This window comes from Camelina sativa, chromosome 4 (assembly GCF_000633955.1).
Source record: "Camelina sativa cultivar DH55 chromosome 4, Cs, whole genome shotgun sequence".
In the NCBI taxonomy this organism is placed as follows: Eukaryota; Viridiplantae; Streptophyta; class Magnoliopsida; order Brassicales; family Brassicaceae; genus Camelina; species Camelina sativa.
In genome coordinates this window covers 22,203,966-22,227,786 of record NC_025688.1, presented here as the reverse complement: position 1 = coordinate 22,227,786, position 23,821 = coordinate 22,203,966, and the positions used below count along the sequence as shown (strand labels likewise).

Here is a 23,821-nt window from a genome sequence, read left to right as displayed (position 1 = left end):
TTGGTTTTGGTTTTGTTGTTCAGATGGGAGATATTAGGGATGATTTTGCATTATGGACACAACTACAATGGAATACAGACGACCAAAAAAAAACACAATGGAAAACACTTGTGATTTTAATTATGGACATTATCAGCTTACAAACAGCAGCAGACTCGACAAAGGCATTGGAGAGAGTGAAATTGAAAGCAGCAGGCTCGTAAAACTAGTGGTAAGTGTTGATAAATACTGGCTTCTACATTCTGTTGAAGTGTTGATATAGAGTGTGAAAAGTCTATTGCTCCTTTTAACACTTGGTTTCTGGTTGATACAGAAGATATGTGAAATGCTATTGGCTTCGTCAAATCCAGTCACCAGGTTGAGTCCATGCCAAAGCTGTGTTGCTGGAGCAGTGCCTATTGACGTTGTTTCATCTCACCCTTCTCCGGGATCAGCAGCCAATCACAAGCTGAGATTGAGATGGACTCCTGAGGTCCACGAGTCTTTTGTAAAGTCGGTGATCAAACTTGGAAAGGCCTGAAAGTGAGTTTTATATATGAGATTTGAGTAGGCACTTTATAAGTCAATATGGACAGCAGCTTACAAGCAACAGCATCCAACATTCTCATATTTGGAGTTTTACAGATTCAACAACCACAACAGACTTAGTGATCTTAGTTAACTTACAAACGAGAATCAAAAAAAGCAGCTGGCTTTACGCAACCCTGCTGAATTTAAGCGGAGAGTTTAGTTTAGTTACGCTAACCAAGACAGTCTTCTTAACCCTAATCGCAGCCCCTAGAGTGACCTTGATCTGATCTTGCCAGACTCGAATCATAATCCACCGTTTAAGCATTTTCCTTTGGAATCAGATATCTTATTGCTGCCTAGAGCTTTCAAAGAATGAACTTGATATATGTATGAAAATCTGTCAGCCAATCAGCTCATATGCGATTCAAACCAGTTAAAGATTTGGTCAGACTGCAAGCTCGTCATCTCATGGTATGCATATGCAAGATTCAGTTCTTCATCAACAGGAGTAATCAAACTTTGTTCCAGTGATATCTTGTTGCCGCTGAGAGCTTGTTTCCACGGTGTTCTCCGTCCATCACGTTTCATGTATCCCTTCTCATCAACAAATCCCTTGTCTTGAAATAACTTACACAGTTTGGCAGATACATCTGAACCAAGACCAGGAATCCTACCTGCCAAGAAATCAGGAGAAAGCGGCAAATCCAAGCATTCAATCTCTGCAGCATCAACGCCTTCCATTCTGAGACCTTCTAAAAATTCCCTAATCTTTTGTTGTCTGTAGACATCTTTAGGCATGTGCACAAAAAGAGTCGGAGGATAGTGTTTACTGATACTAATCTGATCAAAGACTCCTTCCGCAATCATAAGCACGATACTACTAAACCGCAAATGTGTAGCAAGAGCAGAGACAAAGTAGCCACCAGATGAAGCCCCTAACGCGACAAGAGGAAGCCTTTGAAGCTTGTGCTTATCCACCCACGATTTAATGATGTTTTCAACAATGGTTTTTTCCTTCCCCAAGGTCCAGCATTTCCCAGCACTAGACACAGTCAAAACAGAGAACTTCTTAGCTAAAGCAAACCGGACAAGAAACCTCTCCTCTGGTAGACCAGTACATTCAGGGCAATCTGAAGATTTGTCCCAAAAGTCAGAAGCTTTCCTATGGCAACCATGAGCGATAAACAGAACTGCCTTTGGCGATTTTGGTATCTTCCATATCAGTTGAGTCCCGTTTTGAATCTCTAGGGTTGGATGAGATTCAAAATCGGGATTGACATTGTTCGAAATATGTCTCGGTAGTTCCAGTTCCAGCTCCGAGCTCTGATTCTTCTTGCCACTGAAACAAAACAACAGAACCGCGACCAGTGAGATCCCAACAACGAAGAATACAACTCCGAATTGATTGATTCGAGATCCATGCCACGATCTCCCTTTGTCAGCACGCTTCGACATCACTGCAAATACTAATCGGAACAATGAGAACAATCACAATTTGTAATTCTCACCTCGTCGGGAGAATCACATTCTTTGTTTGAATCCACCAACAAAAGATAAGCACTGCCCGCAACAAATCAAAGGGCTAATAATGAAGAAATCAAAACTAGCATAACACTTACCCGGATGAGAAGAGACACGAATCTGTTAAACCCTATTTCCCACTTTATTCCGGTCCGGTAAGGTTCTGAGAGAACTCTCGATGCTGTGGACGATGATGACTTTAATAAGTTTAAAACTCCGTTCCGTTTTCTTACGACTGTGAATAACATTTTAAGTCGACCTTAAAAAAATTGATGAAAAGCGCTCCGTTTTTCATTTTGTTACTGACAGTTCCTGCCGTTTTAACCAAGCAAGAATTTTTAAAATAATTGATGACACACATGAAACGTCAATTGCATCTATATATTAAAAATAACCATATAGGAGCGATGCTAGAACTATATAAAATTTAGAGTATATATAACACATAACCATATAATTAAAAATAATTAATAAACTAACTATTGGGCATATGTGTATGTCGGTCATGTGCTTGAAATTACGTAATTCTTTCTCTTTTTTTTTATCAATTTTTTCTTTCTTCTCTCCTGTATGTTCACCTCTCCTCTATGTTCACCTTCTTTTTCTTTCTCCCACGGCCAGCTACCACCGGATCTATAAACTCTACAATTCCTTTCAAATTTAACATTTTTTTTATTCTATATCCTTCTTTTCTCTCATCAGATCTCTTTACCTCTAATTTTCTCTTTTTTCTCTATAGAATTCTCTCTTTCTCTCACCCCTAATCCATTCTCTGTTTCCTCTTCTCGTCGGATTTCTCCACCACTCACCGATATAACATATGAGATTAGATCTGACTTTCAAAATGCCTATAAATATTTCATGTTATGAAAGAAAATCACACAATATTTTTGTCCGTATATCATGTTATTTTACATAATCAAGTGAGTTTTAACAATTTTACATAGTCAGCAGCACACGTATTTCTCCATATATTATGTTATTTCACAGAATCACATGAGTTTTGTCAATATATCATGTTATTTCATATAATCACATGAGTTTTAACAATTTTGTACGACCAACAGAAATATCTTTTCAATATATCATGTTATTTCGTAGAATCATATGAGTTCTAACCTCCAGATGTTTAATATCCACCACCGTAAACACTACCACCGACAATATCACCAGTATGATTTTTTCCACTGCTGCTACTTTTATGTTTCTCTTCCGTTCATTGGATTGTTTTTTTTTTCTCTTTATTTCTTTCTCCACGAATATATATAGTTTGGTAATTACCATAACTCTAAAGTATATTTTGGTATTTATTTCACCTTGACCCCACTTTCAAAAGAGTTAGTTTGCAAAGAAATCTAACATAAGGTTAGTTACTTAATTTATTTTTATTTTATAGTCATCTACCAAAGTTGCTCTAAAATTTAAGTTTTGGTAGGTTACAAATATTAGTTCCCCTATACTATTAATAATCATAATCCGATTTAAAAATTTTAGAAGTCTAAACAAAATTAGTGAGGATAATCAATACTAGTATATAAATTCGGTTGTTGGTAAATGTTCAAGGCCGGTCGGTATTAGCCTTAAGTGTGTTTTAGGTGTCAAAATATAATAATTAACTGTGTTGTAGACTGTGTAGTAGTTGAGTAAAGTTAATAAGGAAGAGTTTGCATCCTAGCTAATTTAGCTTTACGATAATTGTGGAGTTGATTTACAATTTTTTTTTGTCTACGTGTTGAATGTTTTTGTAGATCCGTAAAAATACTACGAGTCTACGAAGCGGCCATGTTGGTAACCATTAAGAAGACTAGTAAAAAAAATGAACATCCTGATCCTCAATATTTTTTTTTGTTAAAAGTTTTCAATTTATAAATATATATATTTAATTAGCTATTTTGGGAATAGGTCCATATAATAATTATCCTCTTAGAATTCATTCCAATTACGCCAAATCAAACCAGATAACAAAGACCAAAATCGACATGAATATAAACCAATCTAAACCAGTAGCTAACCGAAATAAACCAAAAACCCTAATCTACAATCGGAGAACTCGATCGGAGCGACCTTCCCACAAAGCTGCGGATATTCGCCAGAACAGGACCACCGGCGAGCCAGGAAGATGGGAGTCGAACAGAGATAGTGACACAGGACCATCATCATCCCGCCACCGTAGAGTTGTGAAAAGAAGGAAGAAGAAACCGATCTAGCAATCCGGAAGCCATAGATCAGTTGTGATAAAGATAGAGTAGTAGGGAGTAGATCTAAAAAGCCATCGACGATGGTTTAGCCTTGCCTTTCCGGCGGTATACCTCCCCCATCAAACCACCAGCCATGACAAAACCTCTTGCGTCTCCAGCCGTTCAGATCTAGTCACCGTATCTTTCTCGTTCCTTGCCGAGAACTTCCTTCTTCTAACCACATAACCACGCTGCCAGTAAAGCTCTTACCGGAAGTGTCCTGCGGATGAAGCGTCATGGACCAGTAGCTCATCTTTAACGCCAGAATCGCCGGAGGAACCCTTCACTCGGTGCACAGAGTTGTGATCAGAAGAAGAGAAAGGAAGAGAGAGGAGAGAGCTGCGAGTAGATCTCACACGTTCACCTCTCTATAAATGTTTTAAGAACTGAATAGCGAATTGATCCTCAACTTTGTACCACAAGTTTGAGAATATTAAAATCCTTGTAAGGTTATGAAGCTATTATCAAATATACCAATTGGGAGTGTACTAGATCATTGGTAAGACCAAAGTACGGCGAAAATATTTCACTTTAAACGACTTTCTTATGATATACGTAAAAGTATGGGGAAAAAGGTTATGAAGCTGTAAAGATAAGGTAAGGTTTTGAAACCGATTTTTTTTAACTATGCATGTAAAATTGATGTAATTTCCTAAATCTATCAACTTGCGTGACGAACATTGCCAATCGCACTATCGATACATGCAGAAACGACAAAACGCATGTTGTCTTCGAAATAATTAAATTGTACAACTTTCTACATTGAAATCATATGGTTTATGACTTTATGTTATACAAACAAGCTGACACAATTTTTTATATTTTAGACTTGATCTAATTCTGGCCAGAATATAGTTTCGAAGCATGAATTAGAAATGGTGTGACGAATTGATATAGGAAATTATAAATTTTCACGATCGATGAGAATACGTATGGTTCTAAAATTCTATCTAAATCTATGTTTGACGTCAAAAAAAACTGTCCTACTCAACACATGTTCAATCAATTTTTTGAATCAGGACTATATATTATTAAATCACCTCAAAGAGTTCCAATAATCTTTTTACCTTTAGTTGAATGTTAAAAATACATATATTCATCAGTTGCCTTCCATCTACACATCCCATAATTACGAAATGACTTATATAAGTGGTATTCATCTTCCCAACCATTCACAATCATGAACAAAAACACAAAATTAGTTAATATTAAAGTCATCATCATACAATTCACACACCTATAGGCACAGCACAGTACTAGTATATCTTGTAACAAAAGGTAGAGTACAAACTAATATAATGACGACCAATACTATAAGTTTGTCGAAGTGGTCCATATTGATATACTAAAATAAAGATCATATCCCTTAATTTAGTTAACACTTAACAGTATGGCTGGCTTAAAGTTAAACCCCAAAAATTTCCGTTAAAATAGCCAGCTCGCTCTCCCATTGTCATAATGGAGAAGTGAGAACAACTTAATGGACGGTGTGATCTCCAGGAATAGCGCACCATTAAATTCCATGTGGGCTCCCACACTGGAACCCTTCTCTCTCTCTCTGCTATACGTGTCGGTGTGTGTGACTCCACAAGATACAAAATACTCTTAGAGATGGGCATTTCTCTAATTTTCTGTAGCTATTACTACAAATTTTCCATTTTATCGGTAATAATAAATACTATAACAGTTTCCATAATTCGTTTTACTTTAATCATCTTCATCTCACCTTTATTAACTACGTTATAGTAATTTACTTTTTATTGTTTATGTTAGTGTGTGCTAAATTCCCGCGGAGTTGAACGCGGCATTGGTTTTGGCTTTTACATATATCTTTTTTTTTTAAATAGTATCATTTTTTTTTTGACGATCAATTTAAATAGTATCATTTATTATACAAAGAATATAAATTTAATTCATATTGACAAACTCGTGACTTGAGAGATAGAATAATATTTCACTTTTTTTTTTTTACGAAAATAATTTTATGGATTTATTTGGTTAACATAAAAACTTATTATTATTATTATTATTATTATTGTCCCCCCTTCGGCTTCTTTGAATGAATGTTCAATGTTGTTGTTGTTGTTGTTTTTTTTAATTATTATTCCCATCGTACATACAGATCACAAAAACCCAAAGACACCAGTCTGAGTCCATCTCTCTCGCTCGGTCGCTCGCTCGTCGTTGAGCTTCGTTTCTCCACTGATTGTTTATCCAAATTTCTGGACTCACGTTTGCTTTTTTTGATCGCATCTTCTCGATCCATGTTGTGTGTGTTTTGATTTAAGTGAGAGAGTGGAGATCTGGAAGCAAGGAACAGAGGAGTTGTGTGACAGTCTTAGTACTGTTTTTTGGGATTGATGGAAGTGGAGAGAAAGCAGTGAGGGAATGAAGTTTTACATATCGGCGACGGGGATTAAGAAGGTTACGATATCGAATCCAGGCGCAGGATTCGGAAAAGGAAGCGGAGGAGGAGGAGGATGCTCGGCGGCGAGGAGATTCTCTGGTCGGACCTTGTTACTGTTGCTCCTTCTGCTCGCCCTCGTCCTCCCTTTTATCTTCGTCAGGTTCGCGTTTCTCGTCCTCGAATCCGCCTCCGTTTGCGATTCTCCTCTCGGTACCCTTTTTTTTGTTCTCTCCTCTTTTTTTTCTTTTCTTTTTTCTCATTCTTAGTAATTAGATTTCTCATATCATCTGCTAAACTTTGGTAAAACTAGGGTTTGCAAATCTACCTAACTTATGGATTTTAGATAGCTGCAAATGTGTGAATTCAGATTGATTAGGATAAATCTTCTTTCTTCGTATTGAATGCTGCTATGTGTGCCTTCTTCTTCGTATGGTAATTTAATAATACTTTATTACTTTTTTCGTTTGACTCTTGTATATTCACAGATTGCATGGGACTGAGACTTCTCCGTGGGGGCGACACATCTCTGGTAACCTTTTTTTATACTATACTATACTAGTGCCCTAGTATTACTCTTAATAAATTTTTTGTTACATTATTCAAGTTTACTAAACGTCTTTCTTCATAGTAGTAAAATTCTTATGTCGGCAAATATTGTTTACCTAGGTAGGTACGTTATATTTAAGATATTTATTCATGTGATGATTTTGGTTTAGCTAGTCTTATAATCATTTCACCTTTTTAAAATGGATGGGAAACCAGAGAAAAATATTCAACACTTGCCAATTTGTCATAGTGCTGTGTTATTAAAAGGGGAAGAAGATATGATTGTGTTGTATGGGAACCCCCAATAAATTAAGTCTTTGCCAGCTGTTTTACGTTAGTGTTGCTGGTGTCGTATAGCGAGTGATGAGATTGAGCTTGCCTCTTGGACCTGGGTAGGGTAAATATGTAAAACCCTCATAAATTATCTATGTCATTGTCTAGGATCAGGAACGGAGAGAGAGATGCAATACTGTAGTCTCTTAAGGGTGAAGTTTTGCTGGTTTCTGATTTGTGGATTGTGATTTTTCTCTAGTTAAGTTTTCTATCCATGCAATCACTTTTTCGTGTATCAATTTACTTTGATAGTATATATATATAGGATGATTTTGATAGATCGATTTGTTATTATTCGCGTTTGATCTGATGTCAACATGTGAGCTTTGTCGGAAACGAGCCCACAAAGTGGTTTCTTATCAAACTATTTATCTTTTTTTTTTACTTTATCTAGAATATTGCATGCCCTAGAGAGTGTAATTAGGAGCTACCTTGAGGGAGCTTGCTTTTTTTAGTCGAGTTTGTTAAGAAAAACAACAAAAATCTTCGTATGGATTGCTATACATGCCATAACCAATATAGTAAACTTTAGTTAGATGTAGGAGTTTCAACTTTCCCCACTCAGGTTTTCTTGTCTGAGAGGACACGTGGCAGTTTTTTGCTGCCACTAGAAAATGCATAGCCACTTGGTTTCATTCTCCTTTATACGTAGCAACAAACAGGAACAAAGAGAAACGAGACAGACGGATAATTCCAATAGATGACTTAAAAAAAGGCTTTTGCATTGCAGTTTTGTTGTTTTGTGTCATGAGTTGATGTAAAGACACTATGACAGCTTTTCAGTTAGTAACAACTCACACGGCAAGAAATTAATTGCGTGTAATTTGCTTCTTTCAGAAAATCGGGGAAGAGTTGACACGAGCGCTAGTTGAAGAGACAGATCAGGACGTTAATGGAAGAGTTACAAAGGGCTCATTGGACTCATTCGACGACCTTGTCAAGGAGATGACGTTAAAACGTCGTGATATAAAGGCGTTTGCTTCTGTGACTAAGAAGATGGTATGTCTTTACACAACTTTGGTCATGACTGTAGTATCAAGTTTGGTGCAGGGTGAGATTATTTACCGTAAGATGTGGTTTTTGTTTGAGCTGCTCTCTGCAGATGCCTTTGTCTTGTCCTTTACTGACCAACTAAGATGCATTATTGGAATTGAGATTATTGGTGTTTAGATTAAGCACAAAGAAATGGTGGTTCTAAGATCTTTTAAAGCATACAAACATAAGTCTTCTTTTGTTGAGAAGACAAAAGTTTATTCTCACTCATGTCAAGCATCTTCTCCTCTGGTCCTTCTATTATATGTGACATTTTGTTCTCTTTAATTTTCAGCTGTTGCAGATGGAACGTAAAGTCCAATCAGCTAAACATCATGAGTTAGTGTACTGGCATTTAGCCTCTCACGGTATTCCCAAAAGCCTCCATTGCCTTTCCCTGAGATTAACTGAAGAGTACTCTGTAAATGCCATGGCACGAACGCGTTTGCCTCCACCTGAATCCGTTTCCCGTCTGACCGACCCATCTTTTCACCATGTTGTCATCTTGACTGACAATGTTCTCGCTGCTTCCGTCGTCATATCTTCTACCGTAGAAAACGCTGTGAATCCTGATAAGTTTGTCTTCCATATCGTTACCGACAAGAAAACCTATACCCCTATGCACGCTTGGTTTGCTATGAACTCTGCTTCATCTCCGGTTGTTGAAGTAAAGGGACTTCATCAGTATGATTGGCCTCATGAAGTGAATTTCAGAGTTAGAGAGATGCTAGACATTCACCGCATGATTTGGAGACGGCATTATCAAAATTTGAAAGACTCTGATTTTAGTTTCGTGGAGGGTACTCATGAGCAGTCCTTGCAAGCTCTAAATCCGAGCTGCCTCGCCCTTTTGAATCATCTTCGCATCTACATTCCCAAGGTAAAAAGTTTTTACCCACTCAACTCCTCTCTGAGCTATATATCATTTTGAAAGCCACTTTTGTTTGGACCGCGCAGCTTTTTCCAGATCTCAACAAGATAGTTTTGTTGGATGATGATGTAGTAGTACAACGCGACCTTTCGTCATTGTGGGAAAAGGATCTCAACGGTAAAGTTGTCGGTGCAGTTGTTGACTCGTGGTGCGGAGACAACTGTTGCCCGGGAAGAACTTACAAAGACTACTTCAACTTCTCACATCCTCTGATTTCATCAAACTTAGTTAAAGACGACTGCGCTTGGCTTTCTGGTATGAACGTCTTTGATCTAAAAGCCTGGAGACAAACCAATATCACAGAAGCTTACTCTACATGGTTAAGACTCGTGAGTATATTAATAGATCGATCTCATTTCTTCGTTATATTATCAGCACTCCAACTAGTTTCTGATTTAATTTAACTGCAGAGTGTTAGCTCCGGGCTACAATTATGGCAACCAGGAGCGTTACCACCTACGCTACTTGCTTTCAAAGGACTCACACAGTCTCTTGACCCATCGTGGCACGTCGCTGGACTAGGATCTCGATCTGTAAAATCTCCTGAAGAGATTCTGAAATCTGCTGCGGTTTTACATTTCAGCGGTCCAGCAAAGCCGTGGCTAGAGATCAGTAACCCTGAGGTACGATCTCTTTGGTATAGATACGTAAATTCCTCCGACATCTTCATTAGAAAATGCAAAATCATGAACTGAGAAAGAGAAAAAAAAAACTGATTAGAAACAAATAAAAGAAAAGAGAAAAAAAAAAACTGAGTGATAAAGCCAATACTTGCGGCTGTACGTATGAGAGAACAGAGGGAAGAAGGTTTAAGCCTTCAGCCTCTGCTCATATTTTCTCTCATGTCCATATACTAAACAGTAATTTAGAGGAAGGAAGGATATTATATTAGACCTTTTAAGCATATCTAGCTTTTTCTTCATTATCTCTCAACTAGTATAGCAAAGATGTATTTTTGTTTAATTATATAGCTACACATATTGTAATAATTCATCACATAATAGATGTTTGTAAGTTTGTATTCTTTGTAACCCATAAGTTATCTATGGACATATTTGTATCATTTTATCAATATTTATAATGTTACTACTCTCTATCCGAAGCTGTTTCTATATGATGATGATTGATAGGCTTAGGCGTCTAGTCTTTTATGAACAAACATATGAAATTTATCTTCGGTGCATCCAGATTCATGAATTTTGGTTGGATATTTTATGCCAATTTTAGTTGTGTGTTTCGATTATTGACAACGACTCAACTAGTGGTACGGTATGCCGTAACGGGGTTTAGAATTTGGATTGATATATTGTTGTAATTAGGCAATAGAAACAAGAGTTCTGGTATTCCCATTTATTATTAGAACCTAAACTATGAATAAGAAGTTGCATTATAGGATATATATATATATATAATAAACTCTCTAGTCTCTCTCTCTCTCTCTCGTTTTGATGGGGACGAAACAAATGTTCATGTTCTGGTTTACACAAGTTGAAGAGGAGGTTGGTCTTGGACGGAGAATTGCTGATTCGGTTCAAGAAGGTTCACCGGAATATAGTTCCGATTATAGTGATGCGACTGATGTGAAGACACACCGGACTCGTAAACAGTCGTCCCTTGTATCACATTCGATTCCTGCTGATCCGGATTCAATCTGGCGCCTTCGGCTATCTGTTAAACCCAAAATTCAAAATGTTTGCTCGTGATATTAATTACTTACACAATAGAAACTGATATTCGGAACAGAACGTGGCTAACCTTAGCTCGCAGATACATGTTATCATGTTGCAACTCCATTTCCTACATGATTTATGGGAAAACTCAAACACGTCAGAAAGACAGACTGAAAGATCTATTACTTGGAAAGGAAGAAACGTTGTTTACCCTCTTTTGCATATACTCTATCTCTGCTACTAACATCTCGTTCTGCGAAATTTCACACTAGAGTGAGAAAACAGTTTAAAATAAGAGAGAGACAGAGAGAGCCTTGCGTAGGTTTCACCTTTTTGGATCGGACGCGGCTGATTCCTTTTTCAAGCCGTCCTTCGAGATTCTTGAGTTCCTTGAAGTTCAAGGAACCAAGTGATTCTCCAACGATATGCCTTCAGTTTATAAACATAAACATTATGAAAAAGAAAAAAAAACCTCTGAAGAAAATTACAAACGAACTTTTGCAACGAACCAAATTAATTAAGTGAAATAATACCAATATTCGGAAAGTAAAACAGTTCCATGTCGAACATGCAAGCAATTCAAATAAACCAAACTAAAAGATAGAAGATGTGTATAGAAAAGAAAACAGGTTTCAATAATGATTAGTTACAGTATTCATTTTTTTCTATCTTTGTACCTTAATATGATTATTTATGAAGTCAAGCCCAAAATTTATATGAACTGAAACGGAACTAAAATAAAGAAAAAAAAATTGATTCCAGTTAGAATTTCTTCTTGAACAAATCGAAGCGCTCATCGTATATTATTATAGTAGAGTGTTCAAGAAACAAGAAATTAACCAAATCAGAAAGGTGGAAACCTCATGAAAAGTTAATGAGTTACCTGTTTGAATTCTGAATGTCCCGAATCTGCCTCCGAAGCTTAGAGGCTTCTTGCTGATAATACTTCAGAATACCATGCATACAAAACATATCAAATCAACCATCAAAGCTGCTTCAATGCACATCAAGCTAGAACCTTCGCTTTTTGTGGGTAATGTGAATTATAATTATTTTTATTTTTTTCAACACTACTTGATCATTAATGAAAACAAGGAAAAAAAAAAGGATAAAACTATACCTGAGTATTAGCTTCGGTTACGGAAGGAGGGTTGACAGCATCAGAACAAGCTTTCTTGTACCTTTCAATTGTACCCCTCACACTAAAAAGATCCATAAACAATCATATATTTAATTTAACAAATATATACTTTTAATATATTGGTTAGTATAGGAAGGAGAGACTCTTGATTATAGTCTTACAATTAATTTTTTTTTTTCAGGCCAAAAACCTTAAAATTGACGAGAAAGGAATGTGATGGCTTTGGAGTTAGGACCAGTTTCTGACTAGTACGAGGAGAAAATTTCAATTTATACACATAGTCCAAGACTCCCAAGTACAAGTTACATCACTAAACAATGAAATTAATGAAAGTAAGGATAGATTCTACTACTTACTATGCTTTTAAATTGGTAATTAGGGTTTGATGAGGAATATATAACAAGTTTCATGCCTATTATATGATTCAGTGTCATCAAAATATGTACATATATTAAAGATCAGTCACTGTTTTTTTTTTTCTGATTAGCAAATAATGGAGCACAGAATGCCAGAGATTCCTATTGGCTAGTACCCTTTTAATTTCCGACACTTCTCTGAGTTTTCTCCTCTCATATTAATATCCAATGCGTACATGTCACACACACACACACACACACGTATACTGTATATATATATATATATATTCTATAACGGTCTGTATTTTAGTTACATTATTATTTGCATAATATTACATTTGATGACTAATTCGAGTGTTCATCTGTGTGTTTTTACTGTCAGAACTTTGAAGGACTTTTTCAACTATAATCATTTTTAGAATGGAAAACCAAACCTAAGACTGCATATAGAATATAGATTATAACACCTAATGTCGCGGCCCTTAAACTACATCGTTGGTTAAATTAAATTAAAACTGTAAAGTATATATATGAATGTTGTTGTGTAGAAATAATACAATTTGAAAATCCAAATGTGCACCCAAAGATATATAGGATTATCAATCACATATAAGACCAACTCAAAAATATTAAATGATTGAAGGGATCCTAGCCAGTGACAACTCATACATAAGTCTTGATTATTTCCATATACGTAAATCGTGTCGTAAACCCAACTGATGAAACCCTACTTATAATTGAAGAAAGAAATTTGATGGGTCGTCGTCAAAATTGAAGTATCTTATAGAAAGAAGCTGACATGCTACAGCTTCTAATGATTTGCAGAAAAAAAAAAGAAAAAAAGAAGCTAATCAAAAGTTGAGAAGACAAGACAGCTTTTTCTCTTCTTCTTCATTTGCCTATATACAAACACACACACATATATACACATGTGTATATGTGGGAGAGTTTTTTATATGAGAGAGAGACTCATAACTCTACCTTGCTATGGAGATATTAATTTTTAAAAAAACAAGTGTAAATCCAGGATTGTAAGTTAACAAAAACCCTAATCTTGACTCTCAATCTCCACTTCCACATCATTTTAAACTGAGATTATTTTAGTAAATCGAGAAGTTAAGAAAGATCAAGAAAGTGCAAGAGAAGCACGTACCTGTTGTTGGCGTACTCGTATAGACGGCCACGAGTGGAGAAGATAACGAGAGCAACCTCGGCATCACACAAGACAGAGAGCTCATAAGCTTTCTTGAGAAGACCATTGCGTCGTTTGCAGAAAGTTACTTGACGATTTGTCGTGTTCTCTATCCTCTTTATTTCGATCTTTCCTCTCCCTATCTTCTTGCTACTATCTGCTTCGTGACTACTTCCTCCTTCCTCCATTGATCCTATCATATCACCTAATTAATGAATCAAAACACGCACCTACGTATATATATATATATATATATATAGAGAGAGAGAGAGAGAGAGAGAAGGCTAATTAATCTTTGATGATACATCTCTTTGCAGATCAAGAATAACCAAGAAATAGATCAAGAAATTTGTGAAAAAAGGAAAAAAAAATCTTTGATAAAAGAAATTTGGGTTAGTAAATCTACTTCATCTATATATAACGATAAATTCTCTATGCTATAAAACAATAACCAAGAAATATATATACCAAGCCCTTGAATTGGTAACACAAGAATCAGAGATTCAAATGAGAAAGAAAGAAATTATGATTATAAATCTTTTAGTTTTAGGGTTAATCTATACTACATATATTACCGTACCTGAATTGTCAAGATTATGATAGATCAGCAAACAAAAAAGGAGACGGTGGGTGGTAATGGAGAAGCTGTTCCTGAAGACTGAAGAGATACTATATATTCTTATTATTATTTATCTCAGTACCACTTAACTGCTGCTTCTGCTTTTCTAATTATGTTGTTCTTTAAAAATATATCTTTTTGTTATTTCTTTTTAGTTTATGAGTTTCATTTGAAGGAATATTATCTTTGAAGGTATTAAGACCCTACTTGCTGAAAACAGAAGATGATGAGTACGTAGTTTTCTTCTTTGAGCTGAATACACCATAAGAAAAAAGAATAGACCCAATAATATCTAACAATTGTCCAAAACGCACATATATACTCAACAAAGCTAGAAACTCACACTTTTTTATTCTCTATACATGCATATACATAGATATAGTATCTATAAGTGAGATGTGTATTTTTCTTTTTGCAGAAATTGAAGAGAAATGAGATAATGTACAGTAATTGGTTAATACTAGTAAGAAAGAAAAGAGAGAGAGAGAGAGGAGTAGGTGGAGGACATTGAAGGAGGACCATCCAATTTCTTTCATGGGAAGAGGAAAAAAGAGAGGGATGGGGCTCTGTTTTCTCATCAGAACCATCTTTTGGAAACTCCCTTATTTTTGGTAGTCTTTCTCACCTTTTCTCTCTACCATTTTTACCCTTCTGCGTTACCCATTAAGATGCTCCTCCTATAGCTCTCTATATCTATCTACATATGTGTTTGATTGATAACAATCAGATTCAAATTTCTAGAATGGGTATATTTGATATAAGCCAAACCAAACCAAGTCTAATCGAAGCCAACTTGTAGATAATCTGATATCAGTTTAAAAGGTATTCTTTTATTAATGTTAAGCAAGATTTTCTTGATAAGTAAACTTTTATAATGATGAAGAGTTATGTTAACAAACTCTCTTTTGCAAGATAACTTGAGAGGAGAACCCTGAAATAACATAAAATCAAGTGTTACTTAAAAGGAAAAAAAAAAGTGTTGCAACCTTTGAAGGATTTTTTTAGAAATCGTTTTTTAAACCAAAAGTTAATGGTAGGGAAATGTGACATATGTACAATATTTTGGAGGGATTTTTTTGCGTGTGTATATATTTAAACGCAATATACAAATGTCCCCGATGGATTGGAATCTCAAATGAAAGAAATTGTAAATATTAATAAAGAAGAATTTAAATTATTCATGAAAAAGTCGAAGCCAAGATAGACACATAGAGACGTAGGTGCGGTGTATAATATTGGAGAAATGATGATGACAGGGACATGCATGTGAAACTTGCCTCAACTTCTCCTAGTACCTGAATCCTTTATGGGAAATAGGCGTATTAACAACTTGTTTATTGTGCTTTTCATCCTTCTTCTTTGTTATTCTTTTCATTTGAGCCCCCTCCTGTGAACATTTTGGATATCTTAGTCTTGCACCCTCTTAGTTTTACGTTCCACAAAAAAAAATCCAGACCAATGAAATCATATCAGTCTTTTCTTTGCCGTGGGTCATCGAGTGACAACAACGTTGATTAGACATATAGTTTCAATTCGGAGTATCTAGACATCGCTCATGAATATTCAAAATTTTTTTGAACATAACCCGTCTATTTCAAACATTTTTCATAAAAAATAAACTTAGTGTACGTAGTATTAGTTTGACAAAAAAAAAAGTGTACGTAGTATTAAACTACAATTTAACAGATTATTATATATATTTAAGGTTAATTTTAAGAGATTAATTTCAGGAGGAGAGGAGTCATATGTGAAAGTAAAGAATTTGACATTACTATGTCTATGGGTGGTGGTTAATCTTCTCGCACATATGAGAAAGACTAATCTACTAGAATACGTAACTAATCTTCCGTGTGTATTGTGTCCATATATATGTAGAAACATTGAATCTTGATTATAAGTTTATCCCATTTATTGAGATTATATAACTTGCAAGTTTTCCAGTGTAAACATCTGTTTCTTAGTCAATAAGTACTTATAATGACAACTTAGCGACGGAACAAGAATTAAGGAAATTCAACAAATGGTGAATAATCAAACGTATAGTCATAATCATCCACAACCCTTTTTAGTTTTTACACATTTCGCATTAACAACTTGTTTACAAATAGAAACTCTCTTTGCTCCATACCTCCCTGCCTTTCCTTGTACTAGTAAAATTGCATTTTATTTTTTATTCACATAATGCATAATTAATAGGTCAAAATTTATCTTTAATTGTGGTAAGTCATTTCAAACTTTTGGAATGACTCGTGTTTTGCTTGATCTTTGTGGGAACAAAATTATGGTTACCTCCACCAACTAATCTCTCATAGTTTTGTTTCTATTAGATGCAAGTTTTACAATCATTAACAAGTAATACTATTACCACCCAACGGGTGATAAGTTCCAAATATAACAGAGTGTGGACAAAAAAAAAGTTTAGCGGATTCGGATCAGCTGATTAAGGCTTTTCAATTTGTCAAAAGAAGTGTAAATTAAACATTCACTAGCTAATAATCTCACATATAGGAAAAAACATAGCATACAAAAACACACAATTATAGATGCAAAACATACCAGGGATGGCTAAACCAATAAGAAGGTTATTTTGTTTACCTCTTAGACTTTTAGAATTGTGATTTTCTAATTTGATGGCCAGCAAAAAAACTCTTTCCCGTAGTTTAAGCCACCTTGCATTGGCAACTTGGGGAATTTATGGTTCTTCATTGGAAATTCCTCTACAGATGACGCTACCCGCTTATTTGTTGTTCCATTACCGTTTATATAAGTAGATGACTTGGACCCATAGAAGGACACTTGTTGTTGCTCAATGGGATTGATGAAAGACATGCCAGAACCAGAGCTCTCAAATGAACTTTGAGGCCAAGGAGCCTGTGACCGTCTAGTAGAATCCGCGCAGGAGAAAGGCAATCCAAAAGGTGGTTTTCTAGCATCATGTTGGAGACCAATATCCACATTGTTGTAAATAGATGGAAAAGGTAGTTGTTGCTGGCTGAATGTGAAACTGTTTGGTTCCCCTAAACCATATCCGTGGACGCTGAGATCCCTATCAGACCATGGAAAAGACGCGAGGGAGCAACATGGATTCATAATTGTGGGAGGAAACCCTGAATTTGGAACAACATCTGTTCTTGATTGAGAAGCCAAGCTGACATGTGTTTCACAAGACAAAGGAAAGAGATCCTTTGAAATATCATGTAGCAAAGCTTGGCTCCAACTCTTCTCCAGCGTTGTGGTTGAATAATTTTGTGAAACTTCAAGTGTTGTCCTACGCCATAGCAAGCTCTGGTGAGTATGGCTCCCAAGAGAGGAGTAAACTGTAGAAGCATCCGGTGCAATGATCCTCTCGCCTGTTCTAACCGTACCTGAGTAACTTGTTCCGACAGAAACATCTTTACCCATCAGCCGCATTGTTGCTTGAGAGTTTTGTAAACACAAACCATCACGCTTTGAAATCATATTTCTGTTATCTAGGTTCCGATGCAGACTATTCTGCTTCCACATATCGATTGCGTGGCTCCTCGGATTGACTTCAGAAACCGGTGAATGTACAGTGTGACCGCACTCTTTATCATCAGTGTTTGTGAAATATGCTTTTTCTGTAAAGGTCTCATCAAGGCCTAACCTAGCAGGAAAGTACTTGTGGCGTTTCTCGTTATGCACTACACTGTCTTTGGCAAGTTCTGGCTCAGTTAAATGCTTCTTTTCACTGGAAAAGTCCATTACATTTGCCAGTAAAAGATCATTTTCTGTTGTTCCAGATTTAGAGGAACCAGTACATAAACCAGACCGATCAAAACTTCTACAACTCTCTCCAGTTGCATCAACTAGGTCACCTTGTAAATTTAGAGGGAACCCTAAGATCGCCTCTCCCACATGCCTTTGCCTATTATATATAACTGAATTTTGCATCCATTCAACTAGAAGTGGATCAAAAGGTGATTGGTAAGGCAATGTCCCGCAATGCAAATCAGCTGATGCAGGTTTTGGTGAAAAAGCAGAACAACTTCTGTACGGACTCTCACTCGCAGTAGAGATAAACGACTGAATAGGTTGAACCAAATGTCCCTCTCTCTCCACATCCAATGCATCCTTTACTCTTTCATGTGAACTAAGATGTAGTCCAAGAAAACAAGAAAAGTCAGATTTTGCTTGAGCATGACTTGGTTTTCTTTCTGAAACCGCAGGCTGATGAAACTTGACTTGTTGCCTAGATTTTAGATGCATAACGGCACTGTTCTGATCATTCGACATAACCTTCGGTTGCTTGTCAGCTACAGATGACTGATCCTCGGAGGAAGAGAGACTCAACTTATTCATTTCCAAGCAGCAGAGTTCCAAAGAGGCAGCAATTTCCTTCAATTGAGTAGGACTTCCACATTGATCAGAGAACAACACATGATGATGCCTCTCACACTGAGTTTTCGACTTATCAGGACTAGTCACAAAACTACCTTTTCGTTTAGCCATCAAAATTGCAGGAATCTGAAACTCAGAACCATGATCTTCACTGACTGATCCAGCCTCGTTGCTCGTACGAGGTATAACACCAGAGCTTTCTTCTTTACATTTATCAACCTGAATGCACACCAACACACTAGTGTTAGTTCACACGGATGCGTCCACATACTACTAAAAAGAGCTAAATACAAAGGGCAATGTAACATAGAGAAGCTCGAATTAGTAAGTTTCTCTTAACGTAATCCTAACACAATCTGTAATTAGCTTTTAAATAAATTTTAAGTAATAAGTATGAATTTATAATGACATATATTATGAACCTTGTTAACAAAATTCCGATCACCGGAATCTTTGGACTTGTTGTTTTGAATCGTCTTCTTCGTCTGCACCACAAGATCTTCTCTCCTTCTCTTTCTCTTTGAACCGATTAAGACGTCGTCGGAATCATCATCGCTGAGCGGTAACTGAATCTTCGGCGCCGCCGCGCAAATCTCGACGATGGAGCGCTTCTTACACGGTTTAGACTTAGCATTGGCCGTACGACGAGAGACAGGATCGGAATCATCATCATCCAGGGCAACCGGAGGAGATTTCGTAAGCAGCGAGGCTAGCTCATGCGACCACCACCGGAACTTGGAAACGGTGATGGGAGGAAGAAGGGAATGAATAAGATCACCGGTGATATCTCCGGAGAAGGGCCAACATTTTCGTACTTGAACACTCCTTACGTTACGCGTGTACTCTCTACGATTACGACATTATAAACAAATATATATAAATTCACCAAAAAAAAACGCAATGCGAGCGAGCGTCTCACACATCACACACGCACCTGATGGAGAATCCTCGGTGTTCAACCTCCATGGAATCATACAAAGTCTTGAGAAGAGAACGACCAACCAGAGGAGATGATAGAGATGATGAGTGAGAAAAGATGTTTCAGAGTTTCCCGCTTCTAGAGTTTCTCTCTCTACAATGGCGCTTTTACGTGTATTTATTCTTTTACAGCTTTTTTATGAATGAATAATTCAATTTTTATATATATAATTAATGGAGCTGAAAGCGATAGAGGAGACGGCAGCTGAACCAAAAAAAAGCTAATTTCAGAGTCTAACCATTAGATTTAGGCCTACCCCTCACGCCGCTTGCTTGCCTTCTGATTCTGCTACTAGTACTAACCTCCCCCCTACTACTACTACGATACGGCCTTCTATTTTATATCTATCTGTAAAATAGTAGTAGGTAAAAAAGTTGTCAGAGCTTATGTGTTACATTAGTCAAAATTCTACAGATTCGATTTGACGTAAGACTGAGAACTGAGAAGTATTAGTACTCCACAGATTTTTTCAAAATCCAAAAAACCAAAAAAAAAATAGGACGATTCGATTTTGACCTCATCTTATATTTATTTTGGGTAGCAATCACCTTTTTTATCGGCTCGAGGTGGTCACTGGTCTACTTTTTTTTACGACACAAGTTAAAGAAAAGAATTTCAAATTGTGTAATTTAACCTCCTAACTAATCCAAATACTAATTACACTATGCAAACTCGAATTAGCTAAGAGATATCGTTACCACAGCATAATTATAATAATACACACCATGTTCATTCAGATAAACAAAACCAGCCGTGATGCCATATAAATAAATATACAAAGAGCTATTAAAAAAGAAAAAAAAAAAAAAGAACGAACTTGATATTGTTTTCCTTTTAAAGGCAAACAAACCAGAGCTATATTGGAGGAGTCTCATCTGGTGATTGAGCTTGATGAACGGTTACTACTCGGATTCACATAATCTCGCTTCTTAAACAATCTGAACCTTGGAATGCATCTTCCTACCATCACCTATTCGTATTCACCATTTAACCGTCTCAAAATTACTAATTTGAGCGTGTGTGTGTGATATATATATAGAGAGAGAAAGAATGAGTAACCTTCCAGCTCGTTTTGCGTGCAATTCGATCACTTATTATTTCCAAAGCAGAGATGATTTCTCGAAACGTTGGTCTTTTTGATGCTTCTTTGTCCCAACAATCCTGGATTAGCCTGCCAATAGAGAAAGAGAGATCCTTTGGCTTTCAATAGCGGAGCCATGAATGAATGTTGTTTCAAAAACAGGATTACTTATTCAATAAACTTACTCTCTTAACCCGAAAGGATATGATTTCGCTGGAGCATTGAATGGTGGGCGTTCATCTTCAATATATGCTTTAGGCACTTCGCTTTCTTCTATCTCATGAAACGGTACACAACCTTCTATCATCTGTTAAAAATTGTTAACACTCTCAACATCATACTTGAGATTAATGGTGTAACACACAAAACTTAATTAAGAAGCCTCGCAGCTCTCTCGGTTGCTTTACCTCTTGTAATATCAAAGCGAAAGAAAAAATATCTACTTTTGTATCATACTCTTCATTCCTATAAACTTCTGGAGCCATATATCGCCCTGCTTAGCCAGAACAACAACCAAGAGTAACATCAGCATAAACCCACCCAAAACGACCATTAGGTTGGTGGTAATCTAGCTTTAGACAACAAAAGCTAGCTGAGGACATCAGCATACAGAACTCGTTAGAGCAATTTTTTAATATTATCAGGTAAGGGAACTTACAAGAACTGTCCAATGATGTAACAGGTCTGTCCTTTTTAACTGTCTTCTTAAATACCAGCAGCTTGCTAACTCCAAAGTCTGCAACTTTCAGATGCCCCGAATCATCCCGCAGTATGTTTCTGTTCTCTTACTCGAACAAATGAGAACCTTTTGGATATTTTCGATATATGAAATAAAGTACAATACAAAAAATTGTGCAATGAAATAAATTATACTGATACAGCCAAGAGGAAAACATACGGAGGTTCTAGGTCGCAATGGATTATTGCTTCAGGTTTATGCTCATGCAAATAATTCAAACCCCTGCAAATAAATGAAGGGATACCATAGAGATAATCAGAAGCCACAGGCCCACAACAACAGAATTCATGTTTAATTGCAAGCGGTGATGCATTAATATGAACCTGCATGACTATGAAGAAAATATAAAAGTACAGAAAATAGCCACTTAACCTAGCAATTTCAAGTGCGAACTTCACTGCATGCGCTGGCATTAGAGGTCCTTTCCTGTCTAGATATTGTCGAAGATCTCCCTACAAATAAACATAGTAATTTAATACTTAGAATAGAAGCATAGCTTTATGCAGTAAAATATGACACTGAGCAGTTTTCAGAGGTGAAGATATATATTCATCTTCAACAACAAGTCAACAATTAAACATCAAACCCATTCTTCATGTCATATCTAACCAACTGTCGAGATAACCAAAGGACTAGCTAAACAATGCTGTCTATATTTTGTAAGCTTCTTGAAATCTCCTAAACTCAAAATTTCCAGAATGTTTATAGGATTCCAACTGCTAGTGTTATTTTGAGACTAGGATGATAATTTGTAAATCTAGAAAAGACATACATCCTTTGAATGTGGGTTATACAGATTGAGAAAGAATAGGACCTTTGGTAAATATTCTGTGACAATCATCATGGGGGTACTTTGAGTAACTGCCCCAAGAAACTGAACAACATTGGGATGGCGTATCTTTTGAAGCAGTGCAAGTTCGTCCCTAAACGCATTCCTGGATACCAGAAGGATATTTTAAAACTGTTAGCGAATAATTAATACAACCATACAAAGAAATCGATGGAGTGTTAACTCACACTTTGTCTTCATCAGTAAACATCTCCTCTCCAAAGGCCTTAACAGCCACGTCAATTCCACGCCATGAAGCCTTGTGAAAGGTACCCTGTCGACCACACAGACAGTAACAGCAAGTGTGAATATACCAATTCTTTAACTAGTAAAGCTGTTGCCAACGAAAACTCTTACTAAAGATATCTGGAAAGAAAGCAAATGAAAAACAGCATCAAAAAAAAGATTGTGCAAGGGAACCAACCTTTGAAATTTTGACAGAGTTAGAAAAATCAAGCTCTGTAGGATGAATCTCATACTCTGGAACCTCTTTATCAGTTAGGACATGCATAGGAGCAATCTAAATTCACAAACGAATATTAAAGAAATGAATCAGTACACTGATAAAAGTTATAAACATCTATCGAAAGACTTAATGAGGGGATAACACATACCGGAGGCTTTGCACCATGTTGTTCCAAAAGTTTAATCACATCATGATTTTTGTAATACACTGCATCTGCAAGAGGCTGTTAAGATAAGATCAATCACGAATTATTAACATCATTATGATCCGCTCCACTTAAGTCTCCCCAACCACTCATCCTAATTTGGGGCAATTGCTAAAGCACATATGCTTTGTGAGGCAATTCGTCGAACACAAAACGAACTATGAGTCTACGAGAAGTCAACTCAATTCAAAAAGCAGATAAAGTTCAGAGCCCAGAAGGAGTTTTTAAAAATCGCGTACCGTACTACCCCATCGGTCCATGGTATCAACCTTAGCACGACGGCTGAGCAGAAGCTGAACCACATCGGTTCGTCCTTGGCAAGCGGCGACGTGAAGAGCAGTACGGCCATCGATGTCACGGTAATCGACATTAGTTCCCGAATCCAACATCTTATTGATCCCATCGATATCACCTTCGTTGGCTAGATACATTAGACGAATCGTCGGATCCACGATCCCAGCCGAAGCCGCCGCCGCCAACTCGTCGTCTTCATCTTCCGTAAGCGTATCTATCGTGGTTCTTGATTCCGGCGCAAGCGATGACTGCCTCCCAAGCTTGAATCTCGCCGGCGATTTGGGAGCAATCGTCATGTTTTCAACGGGGGAAGACTTGTGTGAGTCTGCCGCAAGCAATATGAGCTGTAAATAGAACTGTAACGGCAGCAGCAA

General features: G+C 36.7%; 5 protein-coding genes across 9 annotated transcripts in view; 1 reads left to right on the top strand and 4 right to left on the bottom strand.

Annotated features, from left to right (window-relative positions):
* On the bottom strand, nt 92–2,268 carry LOC104781793. 3 transcript variants are annotated; one of them, XR_766945.2, is made up of 3 exons: nt 2,130–2,265; nt 667–1,967; nt 92–516 (listed from the first exon to the last, which is right to left on the bottom strand). XR_766945.2 is itself a non-coding variant. In XM_010506544.2 (2 exons), exon 2 carries the CDS (start codon nt 1,963–1,965, stop codon nt 919–921), a length of 1,047 nt encoding a protein of 348 aa, XP_010504846.1. In that variant the 5' UTR covers nt 1,966–1,976; nt 2,130–2,268; the 3' UTR covers nt 514–918. The 3 variants fall into 3 exon arrangements, 2 of the variants coding, with proteins under 2 accessions (XP_010504846.1, XP_010504845.1); XM_010506544.2 differs by having other exon boundaries at nt 514–1,976; nt 2,130–2,268; XM_010506543.2 differs by having other exon boundaries at nt 514–1,967.
* LOC104781792 (probable galacturonosyltransferase 15) lies at nt 6,219–10,619 on the top strand. Of its 2 annotated transcripts, XM_010506542.2 has the most exons (6): nt 6,219–6,885; nt 7,161–7,204; nt 8,392–8,553; nt 8,882–9,466; nt 9,544–9,846; nt 9,928–10,619. In XM_010506542.2, the coding sequence occupies exons 1-6, from the start codon at nt 6,657–6,659 to the stop codon at nt 10,210–10,212; spliced, it is 1,608 nt and encodes a 535-aa protein (XP_010504844.1). In that variant the 5' UTR covers nt 6,219–6,656; the 3' UTR covers nt 10,213–10,619. The 2 variants fall into 2 exon arrangements, with proteins under 2 accessions (XP_010504844.1, XP_019100420.1); XM_019244875.1 differs by lacking the exons at nt 6,219–6,885; nt 7,161–7,204 and adding an exon at nt 7,649–7,752.
* On the bottom strand, nt 10,800–15,280 carry LOC104781791 (agamous-like MADS-box protein AGL1). The gene is made up of 9 exons (XM_010506538.2): nt 14,703–15,280; nt 14,457–14,534; nt 13,838–14,081; nt 12,308–12,389; nt 12,071–12,132; nt 11,517–11,616; nt 11,399–11,440; nt 11,273–11,314; nt 10,800–11,185 (listed from the first exon to the last, which is right to left on the bottom strand). Exons 1-9 carry the CDS (start codon nt 14,758–14,760, stop codon nt 10,997–10,999), a joined length of 897 nt encoding a protein of 298 aa, XP_010504840.1. The 5' UTR covers nt 14,761–15,280; the 3' UTR covers nt 10,800–10,996.
* Nucleotides 17,025–20,109, bottom strand: LOC104781790. The gene is made up of 3 exons (XM_019244317.1): nt 19,789–20,109; nt 19,277–19,700; nt 17,025–19,073 (listed from the first exon to the last, which is right to left on the bottom strand). The coding sequence occupies exons 1-3, from the start codon at nt 19,818–19,820 to the stop codon at nt 17,118–17,120; spliced, it is 2,412 nt and encodes an 803-aa protein (XP_019099862.1). The 5' UTR covers nt 19,821–20,109; the 3' UTR covers nt 17,025–17,117.
* The window catches only part of LOC104781789 (serine/threonine-protein kinase HT1), a 3,393-nt gene continuing 62 nt past the window's right edge, over nt 20,491–23,821 (bottom strand). Inside the window, exons 2-13 of one of the 2 annotated variants that reach the window (XM_010506535.1) lie at nt 23,393–23,772; nt 23,097–23,171; nt 22,907–23,002; nt 22,671–22,756; nt 22,468–22,588; nt 22,026–22,105; nt 21,813–21,875; nt 21,573–21,691; nt 21,322–21,407; nt 21,100–21,221; nt 20,893–21,004; nt 20,491–20,803 (exon numbers count right to left, since the gene is read on the bottom strand). In XM_010506535.1, coding sequence (XP_010504837.1) covers nt 20,705–20,803; nt 20,893–21,004; nt 21,100–21,221; nt 21,322–21,407; nt 21,573–21,691; nt 21,813–21,875; nt 22,026–22,105; nt 22,468–22,588; nt 22,671–22,756; nt 22,907–23,002; nt 23,097–23,171; nt 23,393–23,743 — 1,410 coding nt within the window. In that variant the 5' untranslated portion in view covers nt 23,744–23,772 and the 3' untranslated portion in view covers nt 20,491–20,704. Of the gene's footprint in view, nt 20,804–20,892; nt 21,005–21,099; nt 21,222–21,321; nt 21,408–21,572; nt 21,692–21,812; nt 21,876–22,025; nt 22,106–22,467; nt 22,589–22,670; nt 22,757–22,906; nt 23,003–23,096; nt 23,172–23,392; nt 23,810–23,821 lie in introns of those variants that run through there. The other variant, XM_010506534.2, reaches the window with a different exon arrangement.

Coding starts and splice junctions, on each gene's coding strand:
- LOC104781793 (XM_010506544.2), bottom strand. CDS start 1,965: ATGTCGAAGCGTGCTGACAAAGGGAGATCGTGGCATGGATCTCGAATC.
- LOC104781792 (XM_010506542.2), top strand. CDS start 6,657: ATGAAGTTTTACATATCGGCGACGGGGATTAAGAAGGTTACGATATCG. Junction 8,554..8,881: donor CTTCTGTGACTAAGAAGATG/GTATGTCTTTAC, acceptor TTTAATTTTCAG/CTGTTGCAGATGGAACGTAA. Junction 9,467..9,543: donor TTCGCATCTACATTCCCAAG/GTAAAAAGTTTT, acceptor TGGACCGCGCAG/CTTTTTCCAGATCTCAACAA.
- LOC104781791 (XM_010506538.2), bottom strand. CDS start 14,760: ATGGTGTATTCAGCTCAAAGAAGAAAACTACGTACTCATCATCTTCTG. Junction 14,535..14,702: donor TCATCTTCTGTTTTCAGCAA/GTAGGGTCTTAA, acceptor GTATCTCTTCAG/TCTTCAGGAACAGCTTCTCC. Junction 11,315..11,398: donor TAGAGTATATGCAAAAGAGG/GTAAACAACGTT, acceptor TAAATCATGTAG/GAAATGGAGTTGCAACATGA.
- LOC104781790 (XM_019244317.1), bottom strand. CDS start 19,820: ATGGAGGTTGAACACCGAGGATTCTCCATCAG. Junction 19,701..19,788: donor CACCGAGGATTCTCCATCAG/GTGCGTGTGTGA, acceptor TCGTAATCGTAG/AGAGTACACGCGTAACGTAA. Junction 19,074..19,276: donor ATCGGAATTTTGTTAACAAG/GTTCATAATATA, acceptor GTGTGCATTCAG/GTTGATAAATGTAAAGAAGA.